The following is a 20,508-nucleotide window of genomic DNA, read 5'->3' on the forward strand; positions in this document are numbered from 1 at the left end:
CCAAACATTGAATACCAAAAAGTAAATAACAAACAGTGAAGGCTATATTTTCTAATGATATTACGTGTAAACAACTGGATCACAGTAGACAACATAAAAAATTGTTTAAAAGATAATTTTATTTCTAAACCAATCTCCTTACTTGTGACCACGTTTACTAATATGTACACTAGTAGAATAGTAAGACGATCAACTGACTGAGATTTTAAAATACTGAAAAAGCAAGTTTACTAATAAATATAGTAGTAATGTAGTAAGACGTCCAACTAATTAAGATTTTACAATACTGAACAAGCATGCTTACTAATAAATACAGTAGTAGTAGTGCAGTTAGACGATCAACTAATTGAGATTTTACAATACTGAACAACATGCTTACTAATAAATACAGTAGTAGTAGTACAGTTGGACGAACAACTGATTGAAATTTTTGCAATACTCAACAAGCACGCTTACTAATAAATATAGTAGTAGTAATAGTGTAGTAAGACGATCAACCAACCCAGACTTTATAATACTGAACAAACACGCTTACTAATAAATATAGTAGTAGTAGTGTAGTAAGACGATCAACCAACCCAGACTTTACAATACCAAACAAACACGCTTACTAATAAATATAGTAGTAGTAGTGTAGTAAGACGATCAACCAACCCAGACTTTATAATACTAAACAAACACGCTTACTACTAAATATAGTAGTAGTAGTGTAGTAAGACGATCAATCAACCCAGACTTTACAATACCAAACAAACACGCTTAATAATAAATATAGTAGTAGCAGTGTAGTAAAACGATCAACCAACCCAGACTTTATAATACCAAACAAACACGCTTAATAATAAATATAGTAGCGAGTTTACAATACCAAACAAACACGCTTACTAATAAATATAGTAGTAGTAGTGTAGTAAGACGATCAACCAACGCTTACAATAAAACAAACACGCTTAAATATAGTGTAGTAAGAAGACGATCAACCAACCCAGACTTTACAATAGACTTTACAATACCAAACAAACACGCTTACTAATAAATATAGTAGTAGTAGTGTAGTAAGACGATCAACCAACCCAGACTTTACAATACTAAACAAACACGCTTACTAATAAATATAGTAGTAGTAGTGTAGTAAGACGACCAACCAACCCAGACTTTACAATACCAAACAAACACGCTTACTAATAAATATAGTAGTAGTAGTGTAGTAAGACGATCAACCAACCTAGACTTTACAATACAAAACAAACACGCTTACTAATAAATATAGTAGTAGTAGTGTAGTAAGACGAGCAACCAACCTATACTTTACAATACTAAACAAACACGCTTACTAATAAATACATCAGTAGTAGTGAAGCAGCAGTTCGTTAAGGTACTGAAATCAAATACACAGTTCTTTGGCTGTTTAAGCGTGACTATTCTTGTTATAAAATGAAAATGATAAGTAACGACATTTTGTAGCAGTAGGTAAACACTAGGTTTATATTGTTTTTATTGTTGCCTGTAGTATTTGAGATGATTTGGAAAACATTACGCAAATTGCAGTACACTTAAATATAACAAAACCTTTTTAATTTTTCAACTTCAGATTCTACGTTTATCGTAACCAACGTTCCTTGAGAGAAATTCCACAACAAATCAACTAAATAATGCACTTTACTACTCATTAATTAACTAGGTCGCTTGCTAAATAACTCGCTCTGGTAGACTCAAAAAATCGCATCTAATTCCAACCTAAACCATTTTTTATGTATGTACATTAAATTGTTTGCTAATATTTTCAGATTCTCCCAAACATTAAAGCAGCTCGTTACGTTATGTCAAAATTCCTTCTGGCTAAAGCAAGAATACAAATTTCTAGAAATGTTTAGATAAGCATTACATAACAGTTAACTTTTACACTGGTACTCAGCAAAAACTAACCTTTATATTAGCAGTAGATAACAATTATTGTTTATTATAAAGTAAAAAAGCTGCACAATAGAATATCTGTAATGTACCCATTGAAGAGATCGGATTCCGAATTTTACCGCTGCGTCACCAGGGTGACAACAGTGAAGGTTTATGTAACAATCTAGGTTTGTTTTGGCAGTTACTAACAGTTAAGAATGATGTCAACAGCAGATAACAATGATGGTTTTTACAGCAGCAATAGACAGCACATGCAATGTTTAAACGGCCCGGCATGGCCAGGTGGTTAAGGCACACGACTCGTAATCCGAGGGTCGCGGGTTCGAATCCCCATCCCACCAAACATGCTCACCCTTTCAACCGTGGGGCCGTTATAATGTTACGGTGAATCCCACTATTCCTTGGTATAAGAGCTGGCGGTGGGTGGTGATAACCAACTGCCTTCCCTCTAGTCTAACACTGCTAAATTAGGAACGGCTAGCGCAGATAGTCCTCGTGCAGCTCTGCGGGAAATTCAAACAAACAAAGTTTAAATAGCGTTGTGTTTTTCTTATAGCAAAACAACACCGGGCTATCTGCTGAGCCCACAGAGGGGAATCGAACCCCTGATTGTAGCGTTGTAAATCCGTAGACTTACTGCTGTACTAGCGGTGGGCATTTAAATAGCAAGAGACAACAACAAAAAAATTCGTTAGTACATACTAAAACAATTAACAAAAGCCACCAAGGTTGGTGATAGTAAATTCACAATGTTTATCTTCGCGTCAAACCAGATTTATGCTGGTAGTGTTTTCAAACTTACTATGACATTGAAGTTTATTACACTACACTGCAAAAGTTAGGAGAACAGCAACGTCACATCTACTAACTATAAGAAAAATACATTAATCTTTCAAAGGTAGATATCGGTGTAGAAAACAGGATGTAATGCTATATCAAGTAATTCTGAACGGATTTGTTGGCCATATCTGGATAAGTAAGTTCGTCTGTTTTGAATTTCACACAAAGTTACTCTATGACTATCTGCACTAGCCTATCTAATCTTGAAATAATATATTAGACGGAAGACAGCTAGTCAACACCACCCACCGCCAACTCTTAGGTTACTCTTTACCAATAAATAATGAAATTCATTTTATAACGTCCCCACGGTTGATAGGACGAGCATGTTTGGGGTGGAATTCAAATCTGTGGCTCTCAGATTGCAAAATGAGCGCCTAACTACCAGAGTATACCAAATCAGAGAGACAGCTTGTTTGGTTGTTAATTAAACTCTTTTTGCTAGTCAGATTTTGCTTTGTTAATTGCAGTAAAATAATTTGATTTTATATAGATACTACTATCGCTACAGAGCTAATTCTTATCAGTCAGTTTAACTTCGTTTACGTTTTCACATATGAGTTTATTAATCGTTTCTGATCGGCTAGATTGGCTTGTTAATCATGCTAATTTTGTTCAGTCAGTCTGGTTTATAATTCAACGGTTTCTTAGTTAGTATAAATTGTCCGTCTACTGGTTACCCAAGACTACAGCTGTGTGACTCTTCCCAGTCTTGTTGTGAAAGAAAAAAGCTGGGCAAAATTCAGGCTACTTCGAGCATGACACGGGCGAAACAGGAGTTAGTGAGGGAAGGAAAAGGCTATTAAACAAAAGCACTGACAGAGGGTCATGGCCATCATGTTGAAAAACTCGGGGAATGTGTTGAGGTGGCGGGAGAAAACGAAACATGTTTCACAGGCCATCAACTGCCGTTTATCGTCGTATTTGCTTGTGTCTAACTTATCTGTTTGTATACGAGTGTCTGAACCATATCAGTCACTGTACTTTTTATAACGAAGTCATATAACAATGACCATGGAATAGGCATGTACCTAATAACTGTAAAGTTTAAATTTAACAACTATACTTGTACTAATAAATAGTATAGTAGAGTAAATAAACAGTAATAGTAGAGTAGTAAGAATGTTTAACAGGTTACATCACCTTGTTGTATAAGATGCTAACAAATTGTAACCAGCACGTAAATAACAAACAAGAAAGGTTATTTGTCTAATGATATTATGTGTAAACGACTAGATCTAATTAGACAACATTAAATAGGCCTGTGTTTAATGGTTGTAAAATTTAAATGTAATAATTCTGACTCGCGTTGCTGATTACCTCCTTATTATTCTTATCTTATTTTATTCATTTTCTTCATAATTGCATATTTTTCCTATTTTAAAAGTTTTTCAAGCGCTCTTATGGCTGGTTTACAATAATACAAATTAAAACAAGTCAAAGACAGTTGCTAAGAGAAGCGCTATCACCAACTTCCAGATTATTTTGGCACTTTACGACTTCGTTTCTGTTTCGTTTTGTTATAAAATTACATAACAAATTATTCTAAAATAAGACACGTACATCAAACAGATACTTAAGATGCCAACAATAGTACAATATATATCAGCAGCGATGATGAACCAATTCGACACTACAGAATAACGAAAAGTAGAACATTAAATTCGTAAATAAATTGGCAGTGTACGAAGAATATTGGAGTCCCATTATTTCTGTAATACTTGGAACAATAGCTGATAAAATTATATTTTTAATAGTGACAAAATCCTTCTGGCAAAGACACCATAAGCTTAATCCTAAGGTAAGATGTTTAAAGTCTTTCTGGAACAAAGTGAAAAAAGAAATGTCATAGACTTAATCCCAAAATCGTACTTAGATCATTAGATTTACCTTATGGCATCTTTACGCATATCCATATCTTTACGCATTACTTGTTTTAACATTTTGTATTTCATTTCGCTAAATGATTGGTCCGGAATAAAATCACGTGCTTGTAAGATTGTACGTTTCAGTATTTATAATGATAAGGGCCGTTTGATTAAGTCTTCTGAAATTCTTAATTCCGTATTTTGATAGAGATATAATTCTAGCAGTAATTTCGTTTTGTTATCTAATTATGTTTCTCTTGTAGTATAAAATGTGGTGCAAAAGATGTGCTTAACTGAGTTGTTAATAACCATCTAGTCTTCTCAAACTTCACACCAGCCCATCAGATGTCTTTGAAAGAAATTAAAGTAAAAGAAATATATTACTGATACTTCTTATCCTCAGGATATTTCTGTGGAGAAAAGACAGAAATAATCTGTCTCCAGTAGCTTAGAGGTAAATATGCGGGCTTATGACGCTAAAGGTTAGGTTTCGATACCCACTATGGGCATGGCAGCGATAACCCATTGTGTTGTTTTATGCTTAAAAATAAATAATAAAGATAAAAATTAAGCCCCTAATAACCAATCAATCTGATTAAAATACCAGAGTGTCCAAAATTTTCCTTTCAATGGAGTCCTGGAATGTCTAAAGTATTTTCTCGATAGAGATATGGAATTTCAATCTTTCCTCTCAATGACTGTAAAACTTAGCCGTGCATTTTATTTATAACCATCCAACAAGTGTTTTTGGCGCACTGCTGTTTCACACTTAATTTTTAACTGTCTCTTTCGTCAATAATTACCAAAGCTTGATTGAAAAACCACAGTAAAACATCATGCCTGTTCTGCTCAGATATCATATTTAGCTTAACTAGTTATGTTGAACAGGAAACCCAACTTTAGGTTTGGCAAAAACAAATTCATAACTTCTCTGACTGATTAATTGATTGTTTTGAACTAATAAGAAATATACGCAATGGGCTATCTGTGTTCTGCAGACATTCTGCAGTGCCACTGGGAGGAAAGGGGTGGCGTAAATTATCCGTTCAGAACTGATTAAAGGGATTAGATTTTAAATTCATAATTTATGTTAATACTTTCAATATTAATTTATTCCTTCAAGTATATGTTTACTTATTCCTATGCCCTTTTAAAAGTGCAAGAACCTGCTAGAACTAGAACATAACTCCTGCTCGAAAGTTTTTTCTCAAACCAGACAAAAGTTCTGATGACAGTCGCGAATGGAAACAAAACTGTAAAAAAAGAAAAGAAAGAAAAAGGTTACTTTCAGATATAAATTCGAAAACTTAAAAGCACTCGGCGATCTCACTCCTGCTTAAACACCTTACCTGATTCGCTGTGTGAATTGTACCTCGTAATAGAAGAATATTGGGTAAATACAGAGAACTAACATCACTTATGGATGGGGTAGGGTTAATAATCTTTGCCTGCTTCTTTTCTATTAGAGTCCAACGTTTACACACTTGGCTTTTTTGAATAAATCATGCAGCTGTGACGTGAGAGAGCTTTGATTGTAATGTTTGGAGTTTCTGTATATGAAGTACAAGTGCGCCTGTAGAGGATATTTTCAATAACCATGTTCTGTTTTCTAACAACTTATCTATAGATAAACCACGTGGTCCAGTTATTAGTGAACGCTACAAGAAGTCAACAGATTGAAAGCTTATAATACAGTTTATCTTATCCATTGGTCGCCATGACAACAGACTATACTGGAATGTCGCAGCAAAAGTTAATTTATCGAAAAACACTTCGAAATGAGCTCATACAAATATATTACAATTCAGGGCAAAATAACACGTTTAAAATAAAAAGAAGCGTAAAATTGCACCCCGACATTGAGATTTCAGTAAAATGATTAGAACTGCTCGACGTCTTTCAAATCTGTAAATTATAACCAGTATAGAGAAAAGCGTTGATTGAACGGTAAGGATCAAATCACTTCTAGACTAAAATGTATGACATCACTCGCAGATTCACTGTTCTAAAAAAAAAAAATGCAACTTTTTTCCTTTTTCTTAAACATTCAGTTCAATTAGTTAAAAAAATAGTTTCTAACTTCTCTCTATCTTTCTATATGCTAAAACAACCCTAATTAAAATCTATTTGGTATAAAAAAGATGCATCCTATACACTTCATAGCGGCAGTACTGATGTTTATGTATATCAGTTATCAAATACAGTAATTATCATCTGCGGTATGTATGTTTAAGAGTGACGGCTATATTGGAATATAATAGAAACCGAGTTTCTTGTTTTGCTTGTTTTGTTTTTGAATTTCGCGTAAAGTTACATGAGAGCTGCCAATGCTAGTCGTCTATATTTTAGCAGTGTAAGACCAGAGGGAAGGTAGCTAGTCATAACCACTCACCGCCAACTCTTGGGCTACTATTTTACTAACGAATAGTGCGGTTGACTGTAACATTATAACGCCCCCACGGCTGAAAGGATAAGCATGTTTGATGTGAAGAAGATCCAACCCCGCGACCCTCAGATTGCCCGAGTTTCTTGTGTTAACATAATCAAGTCTCACAGTACAGTAGCTTTGATAAGGCAGGTCACAAGGCCAGGCACGGCCAAGTGGGTTAAGACGTTCGACTCGTAATCTGAGGGTCGCGGGTTCAAATCCCCGTCGCACCAAGCATGCTCACCCTTTTAGTCATGGTGGCGTTATAATGTGTCTGGTCAATCCCACTATTCGTTGGTAAAACAGTAGCCCAAGAGTTGGCGGTGGTGGTGATGACTAGCTGCCTTCCTTCTAGTCTTACACTGCTAAATTAGGGGCGGCTAGCGCAGATAGCCCTCGTGTAGTTTTGCGCGAAATTCAAAAAACAAAACAAAGGTCAGGTCACTACATACGAAATGTATTTTATTCAAAACGTTACTGTTTTTTGCATGTGTAGAAGTATATAAGTTAATAAATACAACCATACAGCTAACCACAACCATATAGCTCAACACAAACACGCAGCTTTGTATAAAATTATGAACTGTATCAATAATGTCGATATTCAAAACAACTATCAAGCTGTTGACAACAACCATATATGATCGACATAATGTAGCTGCTCACAAAAACCATAGAGATACTCCATAGTAATATACATATATACATACATACTTACGAGACAAATTATTGACAAAAGATATACATGTAAGGACGCAAGTAATTCTATGGCTTCTCTGTCCTATTTCAAAACTATGTTTACAAGGCTTGATTTGTAACACTAGGGACGTTTTGTTTATGCTGTTCATCACAAACTTAAACAATGGGTTAACTAATCCACCGTAGATATCGAAATCCAATATTTAGCGTTATGAGCCCTTAGACTTACCATTGAGTCACCAGGGAGCCACTAGGGACATAGTTAGGACGAAGCTTGTTAAACGCCATGCATTTTGGATGTATTTCTGTTAACCTAAAATGTTAAATACGACACCATTCGTCTTATTCGGAATTGTAAAGAGAGGAACAATTCTGTTTGATTGCTAGGTTACATCATAATAAGCTCTTTTTTTGAAAAATGTTAGTAATGAAATTTTCTTTGTGAAAACTGCTGACTACTGACCAAAATATCTACAGTTATTAGCATGTAATGATAATCATTATATCTTTAGTCATTTTATACCTCCACACACACACACACAAATAGGAAAAGACTAGACCCATCGTTGCTCAAGTCCGTAAGGGTTAACAAATAAGAAAATGGCTTCCTGTCTGAAGTTAGTCAAATATAATGTTTTGTACATTAACTCTTACTAATTCGCCAGTCCTTCTGAATTAAGAAGTTAATTCAGGCAAAATAAAATAAATAACATTAGTAGTAAAAACATATATTAATTACTTGATGTTAATCAAAAATCACAAAAGAATTCTGGTGTTTAATGACGTAAATAAAATTTATAAAAATTCCTGTTCACCATTTTAACCTAGTTCTCAACAAAGCAATTTAGATTATAAATAGTGCCCCAACTATTATAACATCTGTCGTATTCCTGTCAGCCTATTGAACCCTGGCGTCTGGCGAAAGGTCTCGTCGGCACTGAGTATAGCAAATATATGATAGTTGACAAATTACTGCTTTTCTTCTTTACTTTTTCTCATAAGTTATTCCACATTAAACAAGTAAAGAATTGTATTCATATATTTATAAATTTGAATAATTTAAACTTTTGATTGTGATTGGTCTTGAAGAATGATGGAGGAAGGAAGCTTTGTGAAACGGGTTTAATATTAAGATCTCATGTTTTACGTTTTTGTGTTTGTTTTTTAAGTAGTATACCTTGTCTCTTGTGTAGGGGAGAAACCTTTCAAGTGCGAGTTCGAGGGTTGTGACCGAAGGTTTGCCAACAGTTCAGACCGAAAGAAACACTCTCACGTGCACACCAGCGACAAGCCTTACAACTGTAAGGTCGGAGGCTGTGACAAGAGTTACACCCACCCAAGTTCGCTGCGGAAACATATGAAAGTGCACGGGAAGTCTCCGCAGCCGACTAGTACAGCCTCGGGTTCTACGGGTAGCAACAGCTCCGTATCAGACTACGACAGCGACACGCCATCGTGCGCCACAACAAGTAAGAACACCTATAACAGCAGCGCGCCAATCGGTCCCCAATCGACAGTTATTGTGCAGGGTTCGGACTCGCATTGCCATACTACGGTACCACTGTTTACAAACTCCGGGTTTGGAGGGTGCGTAGGCCACCCGACTAACTTTAGTGAATGGTACGTGTGCCAATCTTCAGCAGGTATGTCCACACCTCCGAGCAACGAAAACTCTCCTATGTCCGGAATTACTCACCATTTTCACGGGTCGTCATATTAAATTATACGTGTACAGAGGTGATGAATTAAAGTTCTTGCAAATTACAAGACTTAGCTAGGCGTTGGCCAACTGAACATGGATTGACCTCACTGTTTAGATAATACGTCCAGTCAGTTTACGATGCCTCAGCTCTTTCGACAACGAGGGCCTGGCAGGTTTAATATGTACATTTCTTTTTAAATTAGGACTTCAACTTAATTGCACAACAGTGGTGGCCATTAGATCCGTATCAAAACTGACCATTGTACAGAAATTAAATGTGCTCTGAAATGAGACGATTTAACAGAACTGACCATTCTACAGAGATTAAATTTGCTATAATATGAAACAATCTCTGTGTGTATATTATAAATATATTCCATAAATTCTTAATGGCCGACGTAAAACTCTTTAGAAAGTTGGATTATAATAAAGATTGCGTTTGCAAAACTGCGTTTCTGAAACCGATGGACGTAATGCTATGAAGCTCGGTGGGTAAACCAATTTCACCAAGCAGAAAACAAGATTTATATCGCACTGCTTGAATTTGATCTTGGACAATAGCTTGTGTACCTACGATATACCACACGACTGTCTACATTTATTTTCACGTGATCATATTTGTCAAACCCAGTAGTATGAAGAAAAACATGAAGTGTCTTGTGAAAAAAATGAACGTTCACTACCTTTATCATTCCATTAACTCATCTAGCTTCTACACATTTCTTGTTGTTTTTTATACAGTGCGAAACTTTAGGTCTTGTACACAATTTAGTAAACGTATAAGTAGCACATTTCGAGGAATTCTTGTTATTTTCCATATAAACCGCTAAACTAAATAATGTTCATTACATTTGACAAAGATATTTTAATACTTATGTCATTTCATGCCGGAAAATATTCGTTTCTCTGTTCACACCTGAGATCCCGAGATAATGCTAAATGTCGACGCTGAGATGCCAAAATATATATAAAAAATCATTATTTGATTAGTGACGTTTTTCAACCTTGGATGTTTGTCGTAAACTAAAACGTAGCAATTTTTTTCTTGTTTTTACATTAACATGTATTTAGATTTTGACCAATGAAATCGCGTTTCGAACTGTTAGCTCAGATTATTCTGATGCCTCTAGTAGTTAGAAATGTCATTATGACCACTTGGAAAGACCACAAACCATAAAGCCAACAGACTCCAATAAATGGTATAAAAAGAAGCGTCTTTCTTCTGTAATTCTCAAAACTAAACGTTTAAGTGAACGTAAACGATTTAAAAAGAGGTAAGTTCAGATCAAAACTAATTGCATGTATATGCGTATATATCTGATCCCAAAACAAACTCATTAACTACGGTGGCTTGTTTTGTGTGTGTGTTTTCAATTATTACTTGAAATATCTAATTGCTAAGATATATAAAAATGAGTTTTGTGTTATTTTTCTTATTTAGTTGAACTATATCTTTTGAACACACGTGTAATTCCATGAAATGTTTAAATATTGATGTCAAAAATGTTGGCGTATATTATTCCAAATGATACACAGGCCCGGCATGGCCAGGTTGGTAAAAGAGTAGCAAAAGAGTTGGCGGTGGGTGGTGATGACTAGCTGCCCTCCCTCTAGTCTTACACTGCTAAATTATGAACGGCTAGCGCAGATAACTCTCCTGTACCTTTACGTAAAATTCAAACAAAACAAACCAAACGATACAGCAGATTTCTTCTATACAAACTTAGTGCAAAAAATGTGATGGCATATATTGATGTGGGGGAATATATTTTGAATTTAAAATATATTTCGGAATTTTTGTTAAGGACAAATTAATCAGATGTTATTATTATTATTATTACAAACATTTTTAACAGTAGCTAGCAAAATATACAAACACGGAAAGAAAATAAGTACATTACGCTGAAATGATAAGTTATTTTTTAAAGGAACGAATGTACGTGCTGAGAAACGTTCGATCTGCTGATGATATTAACAGCATTGAGATATAGTTCGCTGTAACAGAGATTTATTTTCTGTGGAAGTATTTTCAATCGGTTTCAAAATCCAAACGAGTTGGAGTTTAACGACCTTCGGGTGTTAATGGGAGGTTCGAAACCGCCTATTGGGGGTGTGGCAATGACTTTCTGTCATCGACTAAATTTTGTGAAGCCGGTTGAGAGGAGTTCTGTTACACCTCTAGCCGTAGGCACTGTTGACTGAAATGTTCTTTAATGTTTGCAGGACCGTATGGCCCAGACTATCAGAGGCATTCGTGTATTGTGTACTTAGAGTTAAGCGTTGACAAATGTTCAAATGATTAAGATTCAATAAAAAAGGAAGCTAACGTACTTATTTTAAACACTGTATTTACTCTGCTTGGTAAGATCGTACATAACCAGCCAAAAATAGACACTAATAATAGAACATTGTTCTACCAATGACATGGTCAGTTTTTTGTTTTTTTTTCATATGTTAATATTTTATTGGCACATTAAAATACCTTACATGTTAAGAGAGCATTGAAGATGTCCAGGAACAGTTTGTGATACAGTTACAATGAATACAAGTCAAATAAATGTACAGCTATGTAGTTAACTACAGGCTGAAACATTGACCAGTTACGTGTCGATTTAGGCCAAGCAGAAATTAAACACTCTTGAAGACGAGAAACCCACTTGCAGTAAAATTGTATCTCAGGACGGCTGTTACGGGTATTAACACTTTTATTGATAAGGAGAGAACAACGTTTTGACCTTCTTAGGTCATCTTCAGATTAAGAAAGAGAGGATTTGAATGTGTCCAAAATCTCTCCTTATCAATAAAAGTGTTAATACCCATAACAGTCGTTCTGAGATATAAATTAAACACCGTGGGTGTTTCAGCAACTTATTGCTATTTTTCCGTAATTAATGCAACATCATTACCAGAACATTTAAGAATCTTAAGACTCAATCAAAATAACGACAGTATTTAATCCATATCAACCTAAACATCGTTGGCATGATTTGTACTAGGTTACGATCACCAAGACTACGTATGTCACTTAATTACTTGCATTACTAAATAAGAATTAGGACCTAGTAATAAAGAATATTAATCAGTATCTGATGATAAAATAAACTGATTAACAATTATATTTACGTGATCATTCAATACTAGAAAAACTGATATAACCTGGCAGAAATTTATCAGTTTATTTCCACGGAAACATATACTGCAAATGATATGCATTAATTAGATTTATTCAAGTTTTATAAACTGCAGGATTATATGGTATAAAACGATATAGGGTAACAAATAATAAGAGAACTGACACAAAGAATAATTTATTAAGTGTTAGATAAGTACTTAGTTATGTTAACTCCTTCAGTATAGCCTTACAATATCAGTCTCTCAAGAGCTACCACGATACAGTATGAATCATATATGTCAAATAGCATTTTTCCAAGCCTTATTGATATATAACGTTCGTACAGGCTGCGAAGGATGACCTTTTGGTTGGTATTTCAAGTGATTTGCATCACAATAAAACTGCCAATAATTATCACATCCTTCTTTACACGCAGTATTCGGGGTTTTAACAAAGGGAGTATCATAACACTACAAGCGTACTTATTGAATGTTACACGCCTCTACTGGCAAGTCCTCTAGCCAAATATCAATAATTCGATTGTTTGTTTGTTTTCGAATTTCGCACAAAGCTACACGAGGGCTATCTGCACTAGCCGTCCCTAATTTAGCAGTGTAAAACTAGAGGGAAGGCAACTAGTCTTCACCACCCACCGCAAATTCATGAGCTACTCTTTTACCAACGAATAGTGGAATTGTTTGTTTTGTTTGTTTTAGAATTTCGCACAAAGCTACTCGAGGGCTATCTGTGCTAGCAGTCCCTAATTTAGCAGTGTAAGACTAGAGGGAAGGCAGCTAGTCATCACCACCCACCACCAACTCTTGGGCTACTCTTTTACCAACGCCATTACCACTTGGCCGTGTCAGGCCATGCTACATGTCTGAACTGAAATGCTAGATTAGTAGTTTTACGTTCACATCTGGTTACATAAAAGAATGGTATCAGAAAAAAATACTTGATAAATTAAATTGTTTCGAACTTTTGGTCGCGGATTCGAATCCCTGTCACACCAAACATGTTCGCCCTTTCAGCCGTGAGGGCATTATGATGTGATGATCAATCCCACTAGGCCCGGCATGGCCAAGCGTGTTAAGGCGTGCGACTTGTAATCTGAGGGTCGCGGGTTCGCATCTCCGTCCCATCAAATATGCTCGCCCTTTCAGCCGTGGGGGCGTTATAATGTGACGGCCAATCCCACTATTTGTTGGTAAAAGAGCAGCCTAAGAGTTGGCAGTGGTTGGTAATGACTGCTTGGCTTCCCTCTAGCCTTTCGCTGCTGAATTAGGAACGGCTAGCGTAGATATAGCCCTTTTGTAGCTTTGCGCGAAATTCAAAATAAACAACCAATCAAAACACATGTAATTAAAAAAAATTCTAATCTTGTTTGAAGTTTCTAGTTGTTTAAATCTAAAGTCTCGTTTTTCTATCTTTCGCTTAAGAAAAGCTCAGTGTCTAAACCTTTGTTTCAAGACTCTCTTGACAACTTTGGATCATATATTTTAATGTTTACCTTTCCCTCGTTTCAGCACCTTGATATCAGTTTAGAAAACTTACGCATTTTGATACACAGTTTTTGTTTTGTTTTCACCTATGTTTTAACATTACAATAACTCCAGTATTTACATGATGGTGTCACTTAGCGTTGAATAAAATTACTAGGTAATGTTTATTTCACACTCACTTACTGGCATTTCTGTCAGTATTATTTCGTTTTCCAACCGTCTGACTGAGTTCAAGCTAAGGGCTCCCACCTCATTCGGTTCCTCCTCATTTGACCAACAGATGGTAAAGTCCTCAAGACTGGCGTAGGTGTGAATAACCCATCCGTGTTTTTTATTGTGTGTAAACAGAGAAATGATGATGCTTTCATCAGTAGTGAAGAAACTGAAGTCCTTGGTATCATCAATCAGACAACTTAAACCTCCACGAAGGACTCACATAAAAAAATACCACTCAAAGCAGCGAAGTTTGTTCTCGATTTATAAGATCTGTGTCTTCTGACTGTCATCCCGGTCGCTCTATCTTCACATTATATTCGGATAATAAAAATGCCGAGTTTTTCATTTCAGCCAAATTTTTATTTCGTATTATTACGTTTAATGTTTTATTTATTGTTTTCATCTAAAAATTTGTTCGAAATCAATGCTGCGATAATATAGAAAAGTCGAATTAGATTATAACCAAATATGTCAAGTGGTTAGCAAGATGAGCTTAAAATTTAAAGGTTCAAAAATCGAGTAAAAATATAACGATGAACATGCTTCGCGTTTTCAATGTTATAACTAGAACAATCAGTCCCACTGTTCGACTAGGTGTGGGCAGCAGGTATTGCTAACTGGTAGTTATCCTTCTAGTCAACAACTGTAAATTTAGGTTGGCTATACCAAAACTTTAGAGGTCTCTGGCTTGGCCGTTTAAATTGAAAAAGAACAATATTTCATAGTGGCAATTTCCAACAAAAAGACTCCAGAGGTTTCAATGTTTGCACGAATGTATCGTATCGGTTAGCGATGAACAAAATTACGAGGGTAACATTTATTTCACACCAACATAACAGAATTTTTGTCAGTATTACACTCAAACGTTAAGTTCAAACTAAAGGCTCCCACTTCGTATACGTACGTGTATTTCATACTAACGATTTTAAAGCCCAGCACACGTATGTATACAAGATAATCAATACGATCAGGGAACGTCAAAGAAACTAAAGTTCTTCTACAAATACAAAAACGAATGTGGTTCGCTCAAAATTTTACGTGGGATAAATTCATGTGAATAGAGAGCCATAACTACGTGCGAAGGTTTCTAAGCTGTTGCGTGAGCGACGTAATTTTCACTATTCTGCGATAAATCGCTCAAAACTACGTAGTGCAAAATAATATGTTCCCGGTTTTCACTCAGGAATTCCGAGTTGTATTTTATGGCGCGCGGAAACGAAACTTCAACTGCCACTATAAATTGATGGTTGTCTTATTAAGCAAAGTTGAATACCAGGGAGAATGAATCGAATTCATTATTGCATCAGAAAAAAAAAAAAGACCAGTTGTCTTATGTTTTCTGAACGAGGAAAGATGGCCCACAATGCATCACTTAACCATATTAAGTCAGCGATGGCGCCAATAAGACTGACCTCAATGTTGTAACCCATATACAAATTGTCTAATCAAAAGTCAAAATAAAATGTGCTCATCCGAAATTTTGTTAGCCACTCAAGATATTTTACTTATTCAAAGCCATACAATACAGACCCGTTTAATACTACAGTTTTAAATCTTGTTAAATTATTTGATTATTCTGGTACTAATTGGACAAAGGAACTTCTGTCCGTTTTTGTGATGAAATAAATCTTTACTTTAGAAATGATCATACATACTGGCCTAATTTATGAAGGAGAGGTTAATAGACAAAGACTAAAGTAATGTGATTTCTTATTAACATTTAAATATATGACCCAGTTACTTTCAAGTAAAAATATGTAAAATACAGCGATAACAGTTTCGAATAACAAAACCTGGTGTACAACAGTGAAGAAAGAAAGGATTATACTTCATTCACGACTACAGTTGAGATGTTATAAGACGATTAGAGGAGGTCAATGAAGGTACAAGCCTTCGATAAACACGTAAACGAACAAAAAAAAAAGGCTAAATAGATTTACCGCTGTTGTTGGCCTGGCAATGATCAGGTGATTAGGGACGCTCGTCTCCTCAATCTGTGGATTGCGAGTTCGAATCCCCTTCCCACCAAACATGCTCACCCTTTCAGCCGTGGAGGCATTATAATGTAACGGTCAATTCCACTATTCGTTGATGAAAGAGTAGACCAAGAGTTGGCAGTGGATGGTGATGAAGCTGCCTTTCTTCTAGTCTTAATAGTACTAAAAGGGAAAGATAGCGCAGATAGCCCTCGTGTAGCTTTAGGCGAAATGTGAACAAACAAACCGATGCTGTTTCAGTGGCCATCCTCAGGTCTGTTGGATTTAAAATCCACTCCCACTAGTAGAATTTTATTGTTTTTCACGTAACTAAACTGCTAGGGCAGTAACTATAACACAAACTGTATATAAGGTTCGAGTTAATTCAACAAAAATAAAAAACGATTCTCAAAAACCACTTATTCACTCTTCCTCTCTCTGTATATATAAAATGATGAAATGGCCAATCGAATGTATTTTCCAAAGAGAGCTTTATTCAAGAAGCTTCTGTTGTGCTGAAATTCTTATTATTTGTTTCTGGAATTTCGAGCAAAATTGCACATGGCCAACAACATCAACTTCCAACTTTTGGGCTACTCTTGTCTTATACAGTAGTAAAGTTTGAGTGTCACTCTTGTAGAACTCTCAGGGTCCAAAATTACAGAAAATGACTTTTCAACAAGTCGCGAACATGAACCTTCGTGTTAACAAACCGAACACACTAATCAGTAGCCTAACACTTGTAAGATCGATTATGTGTAATTAGTAAATTTGGTTTTAAATCTCTGTTTTGTGCACTTTCGCTTGAGAAGCACGTGTTGTTTGGCATGTTTACTAGGGTTAAAGTATGGTATCTTTCGCATGAAGGAGTTTCATTTTAAAAAGTGGAGTTAAGTAAATGTTTCTGTGTAATGATTTCACCAGCAGTTGATGCGATTTCAGCTTTAGCCTTCAGATTACCGAATTGTATACACACAATCTGTTCGCTCCCGGTGGGGTAAACATACTGAATTATATTGATTAATATTGTTTTTGCCTGTCTCAATGTTCACTGCAAAGATCTAACCAAAATTATTACGTAAAATACCTTACATTTCATGTAATACACACCGTAGACTCGTTAAGTATTTCATTCCCAATCAGAGATGTCGCTAGGTGTGTGAAAGATTTCGGGTTCTAGCCATAGGCGAAGAAATTTTCGGTGTTTCAGTATAATATCGATTATGATTTTCTATTTCGATTTTTCAAGACACCAGCTAGGGATTCGCGGCACGGACACTGTATGTCTGTGCTTAGGGACGTCTCTGCCCTCAATGTTTGTTTGTTACAAAACGTGCCATTTTCATAAAATATATTATAATGGAAGTGTTTTTTATGGTTTTATTAATGTGTAAATTGAAAACACATTTTACCTAAACCTGGTCAATTGATCCACTGCCTTTGTCGTTTATTGCATAAATAGATTCATATTTTGCCAACATTTGGTTTTCATAAAGTGGCAGCTTCTTGTTTCATTGGTTTATGTGTTGAATTAATAAAAAATGCGTAAAAAATATATAGAAAGAAAAAACTGTCAGACACGTTCAGTATTTCTGGTCAATTATGGATCTGTCTATGCGTCAAACATAACTATATTTTAAATTGAGTTGCTGGAGAATTTTTACAGCAGTTAATGTAAAAATAAAATTATTGAAATTCAAATAAGTAAAATTTCTTAGTAACACAAACTTTTCATATGAAAATGAATAATTCGTTTATATTTAAATAGTATAACATACGAAAAATGTAAGAATATGTCACAATATATGCAACTCACAAATTGAACTGTAAAAGAATATTTGTATGTAACCAATGTTCCACGAATAAGCTCTTAAAACTTTTTAAAGAAAACCTATAATTTTTTAAAGCTTCCGTAAGAATACTCGACATAGTTTGTGTATTTCTTCAAGAATACATTTACATAGGAAAAGAGGAAACTTGAAAACGTCTCTATACATTATATCGTAAATTTCGATTTGTAAAATATTTTACAAATTTGTTTTATCTCTCATTTCTCACTACATATATTTATAAAGAAACACTGAGAAAGAAGATATTCTATTTAGGTATATGTCGTTTATAAAACTTGTGTATATCTTCAACTAACACTATGGCGTGAAGAACTAAAATAGGAATGACAATTAGGGTTAAGAGATGTGATGAAATTCACTAGGCCTATATACTTTAAAATCTGAAGATATTAAACTTAAAAATAAATAAAGCGTTTTAGTAAAATATCTGTACTCACATACATAGTCAGGAGACAAGTGAGACTACCAGTCTTTAGCTTCTTTCCCCTCCGAAATTTCGGAGAAAAGATTTTTTATTTTCTCTTCGGTTTCATTAGAACCTAAATAAGCCATCTTTTAACTCACACACATACTGAAGATTTTGCGACGACAACGAAAAACGGTAAAATGACTCTTTAAAGTAGTCTTTTCGTAATTTGTATATTTACAGCAATGATTGTATTGCGTGCTTGAAATCTTTCAGTATACTGAGTATATATACGTATCTCAGTCGGGAAAACAACAAGCCTTTCATAGATAAACAGTTTATTTTACAAATCTTCTGCTGAAACTAAAACGCAGCAACAATATAGAACATTGCATACCCCTAGGAGTACACAATAATCATCCCTCTAGTGGAATATAATTTACTTTATCTTTATAAGATAAATATTTTTTATCAGCTCTAATTAGGAAGAATCCTATAGTCTCTAAATTCAACTCAACAAAACAGCTTTAATATTTTTTCTTCTGAGGAAGAATTTGTGTTACCAAACAATGTAGCAAGAATACCTCCCACTTTTCTCTTCATCTCTGATTTTAAGTTTACAAGATAAAACACATAACGATCACAATCAACTTAGTTTGAATACCAGCTCTTATGCTTTAAAATTAAAGTTAGTAAACTTAGTTGTATATTTTATTTTTAGGTACACTTTTCTATTCTTTCGTAACTAAAAAGTTTATAAGATAACCTGCCTTTCCAGTAGAACCCCATTACACTCCACCCCCAACAGAGTCTACGAAAGTTTCTTCCCTTAAATCTCGCTGTATTTCCTCCCATTATCGGAACAAACCTAAATATCTTAATATACATCAAACTGTTTTCCTCTGGTTCAACCTGTCTATATCATATAGTTGTTGTGTCCTAACAGAAATGTTGAGACTTTTCTAGAAATAAGCTACAGGTGTACTACAACTCCTAATTTGCTCTCTCTCCGCGACTTTTGTTGTTTTAATTTTTAAACACAACGCTGTAGCCTACCGGTGACAGCACAGTGTGTTCTGAAATCGAGACTAACACCCCAGTCAATTTGTTTTTATATTTCCAACGAAATCAGCAATTGTATTTGAGGGAAAGAAACTACAACTTTCTGTATAGACCAATAATCTTAATGCATTTTTATGTACTTTTTATTTTATGACCTGTTTTTTTCGCCCCACACACACGAAAAAAAATCCTACTGGAAAGTATTTCTTATAAACTAACTCTGTGGACACCACATATCCTAAAGCTATCTATGATACAAAAATTACCACGGCTCAAAATGGTAATAAAATGGCCATAATAAAACACAAGCATAAGTTTTTAAAACAACTGTATTATTTGGGATACGGACAATGTCTCACCTATATATTTTTTACACAGTCTACCTTTTTATTTACTTTTATTACTTTTTTCAAGACATCATGTAAGTTTGTTTGTTTGCAATTCTCGGTTTATTTGTTTCAAAGTAAGAAATTAATTATCTCAGGAAAATTACTTCGAATAAATGTTTGTTTCCAAGTGTGAATCTAATTAGGTAGGTAATTTAGTAATTATATAATTATAGTTTGTATTTTCAAATATGATAAATTACACATTGTTACGACAAATTCAGGCTTGGCATGGCTAGGTGGCTAAGACGCTCGACTCGTACTCTGAGGGTCGCGGGTTCGAATTCCTGTCACATTAAACATGGTCGCTTTATCAGCCGTAGAGGCGTTATAATGTTACGGTCAATCCAACTATTCGTTGGTAAAAAGTAGCCCAAGAATTGGCGGTGGGCGGTGATGACTAGCGGCCTTCCCTTACACTGCTAAGGTAGCGACAGCTAGCGCAGATAGCCCTATGTAGCTTTGCGCGAAATTCAAAAACAAACAAACAAAACATTCAGCCCTGTGTTGCATAAAATTGGCCCCCATTAGAAAGAAATGGTTCTTT

At 35.1% G+C, this 20,508-nt stretch overlaps 2 protein-coding genes across 2 annotated transcripts in view; one reads left to right on the top strand and one right to left on the bottom strand.

Moving 5' to 3' along the window:
- LOC143256670 (zinc finger protein ZIC 1-like) overlaps nucleotides 1–17,657 on the top strand; it is a 32,355-nt gene extending 14,698 nt beyond the window's left edge. Inside the window, exon 2 of the mRNA XM_076514176.1 lies at nucleotides 8,943–17,657. Coding sequence (XP_076370291.1) covers nucleotides 8,943–9,469 — 527 coding nt within the window. The 3' untranslated portion in view covers nucleotides 9,470–17,657. The remainder of the gene's footprint in view (nucleotides 1–8,942) is intronic.
- The window catches only part of LOC143256672 (uncharacterized), a 108,159-nt gene extending 89,294 nt beyond the window's left edge, over nucleotides 1–18,865 (bottom strand). Inside the window, exon 1 of the mRNA XM_076514181.1 lies at nucleotides 18,545–18,865. The gene's annotated coding sequence lies outside the window, so the exon portion shown is untranslated. The remainder of the gene's footprint in view (nucleotides 1–18,544) is intronic.
- Nucleotides 18,866–20,508: the final 1,643 nt, after the last annotated feature.

This window comes from Tachypleus tridentatus, chromosome 7 (genome assembly GCF_004210375.1).
Source record: "Tachypleus tridentatus isolate NWPU-2018 chromosome 7, ASM421037v1, whole genome shotgun sequence".
In the NCBI taxonomy this organism is placed as follows: Eukaryota; Metazoa; Arthropoda; class Merostomata; order Xiphosura; family Limulidae; genus Tachypleus; species Tachypleus tridentatus.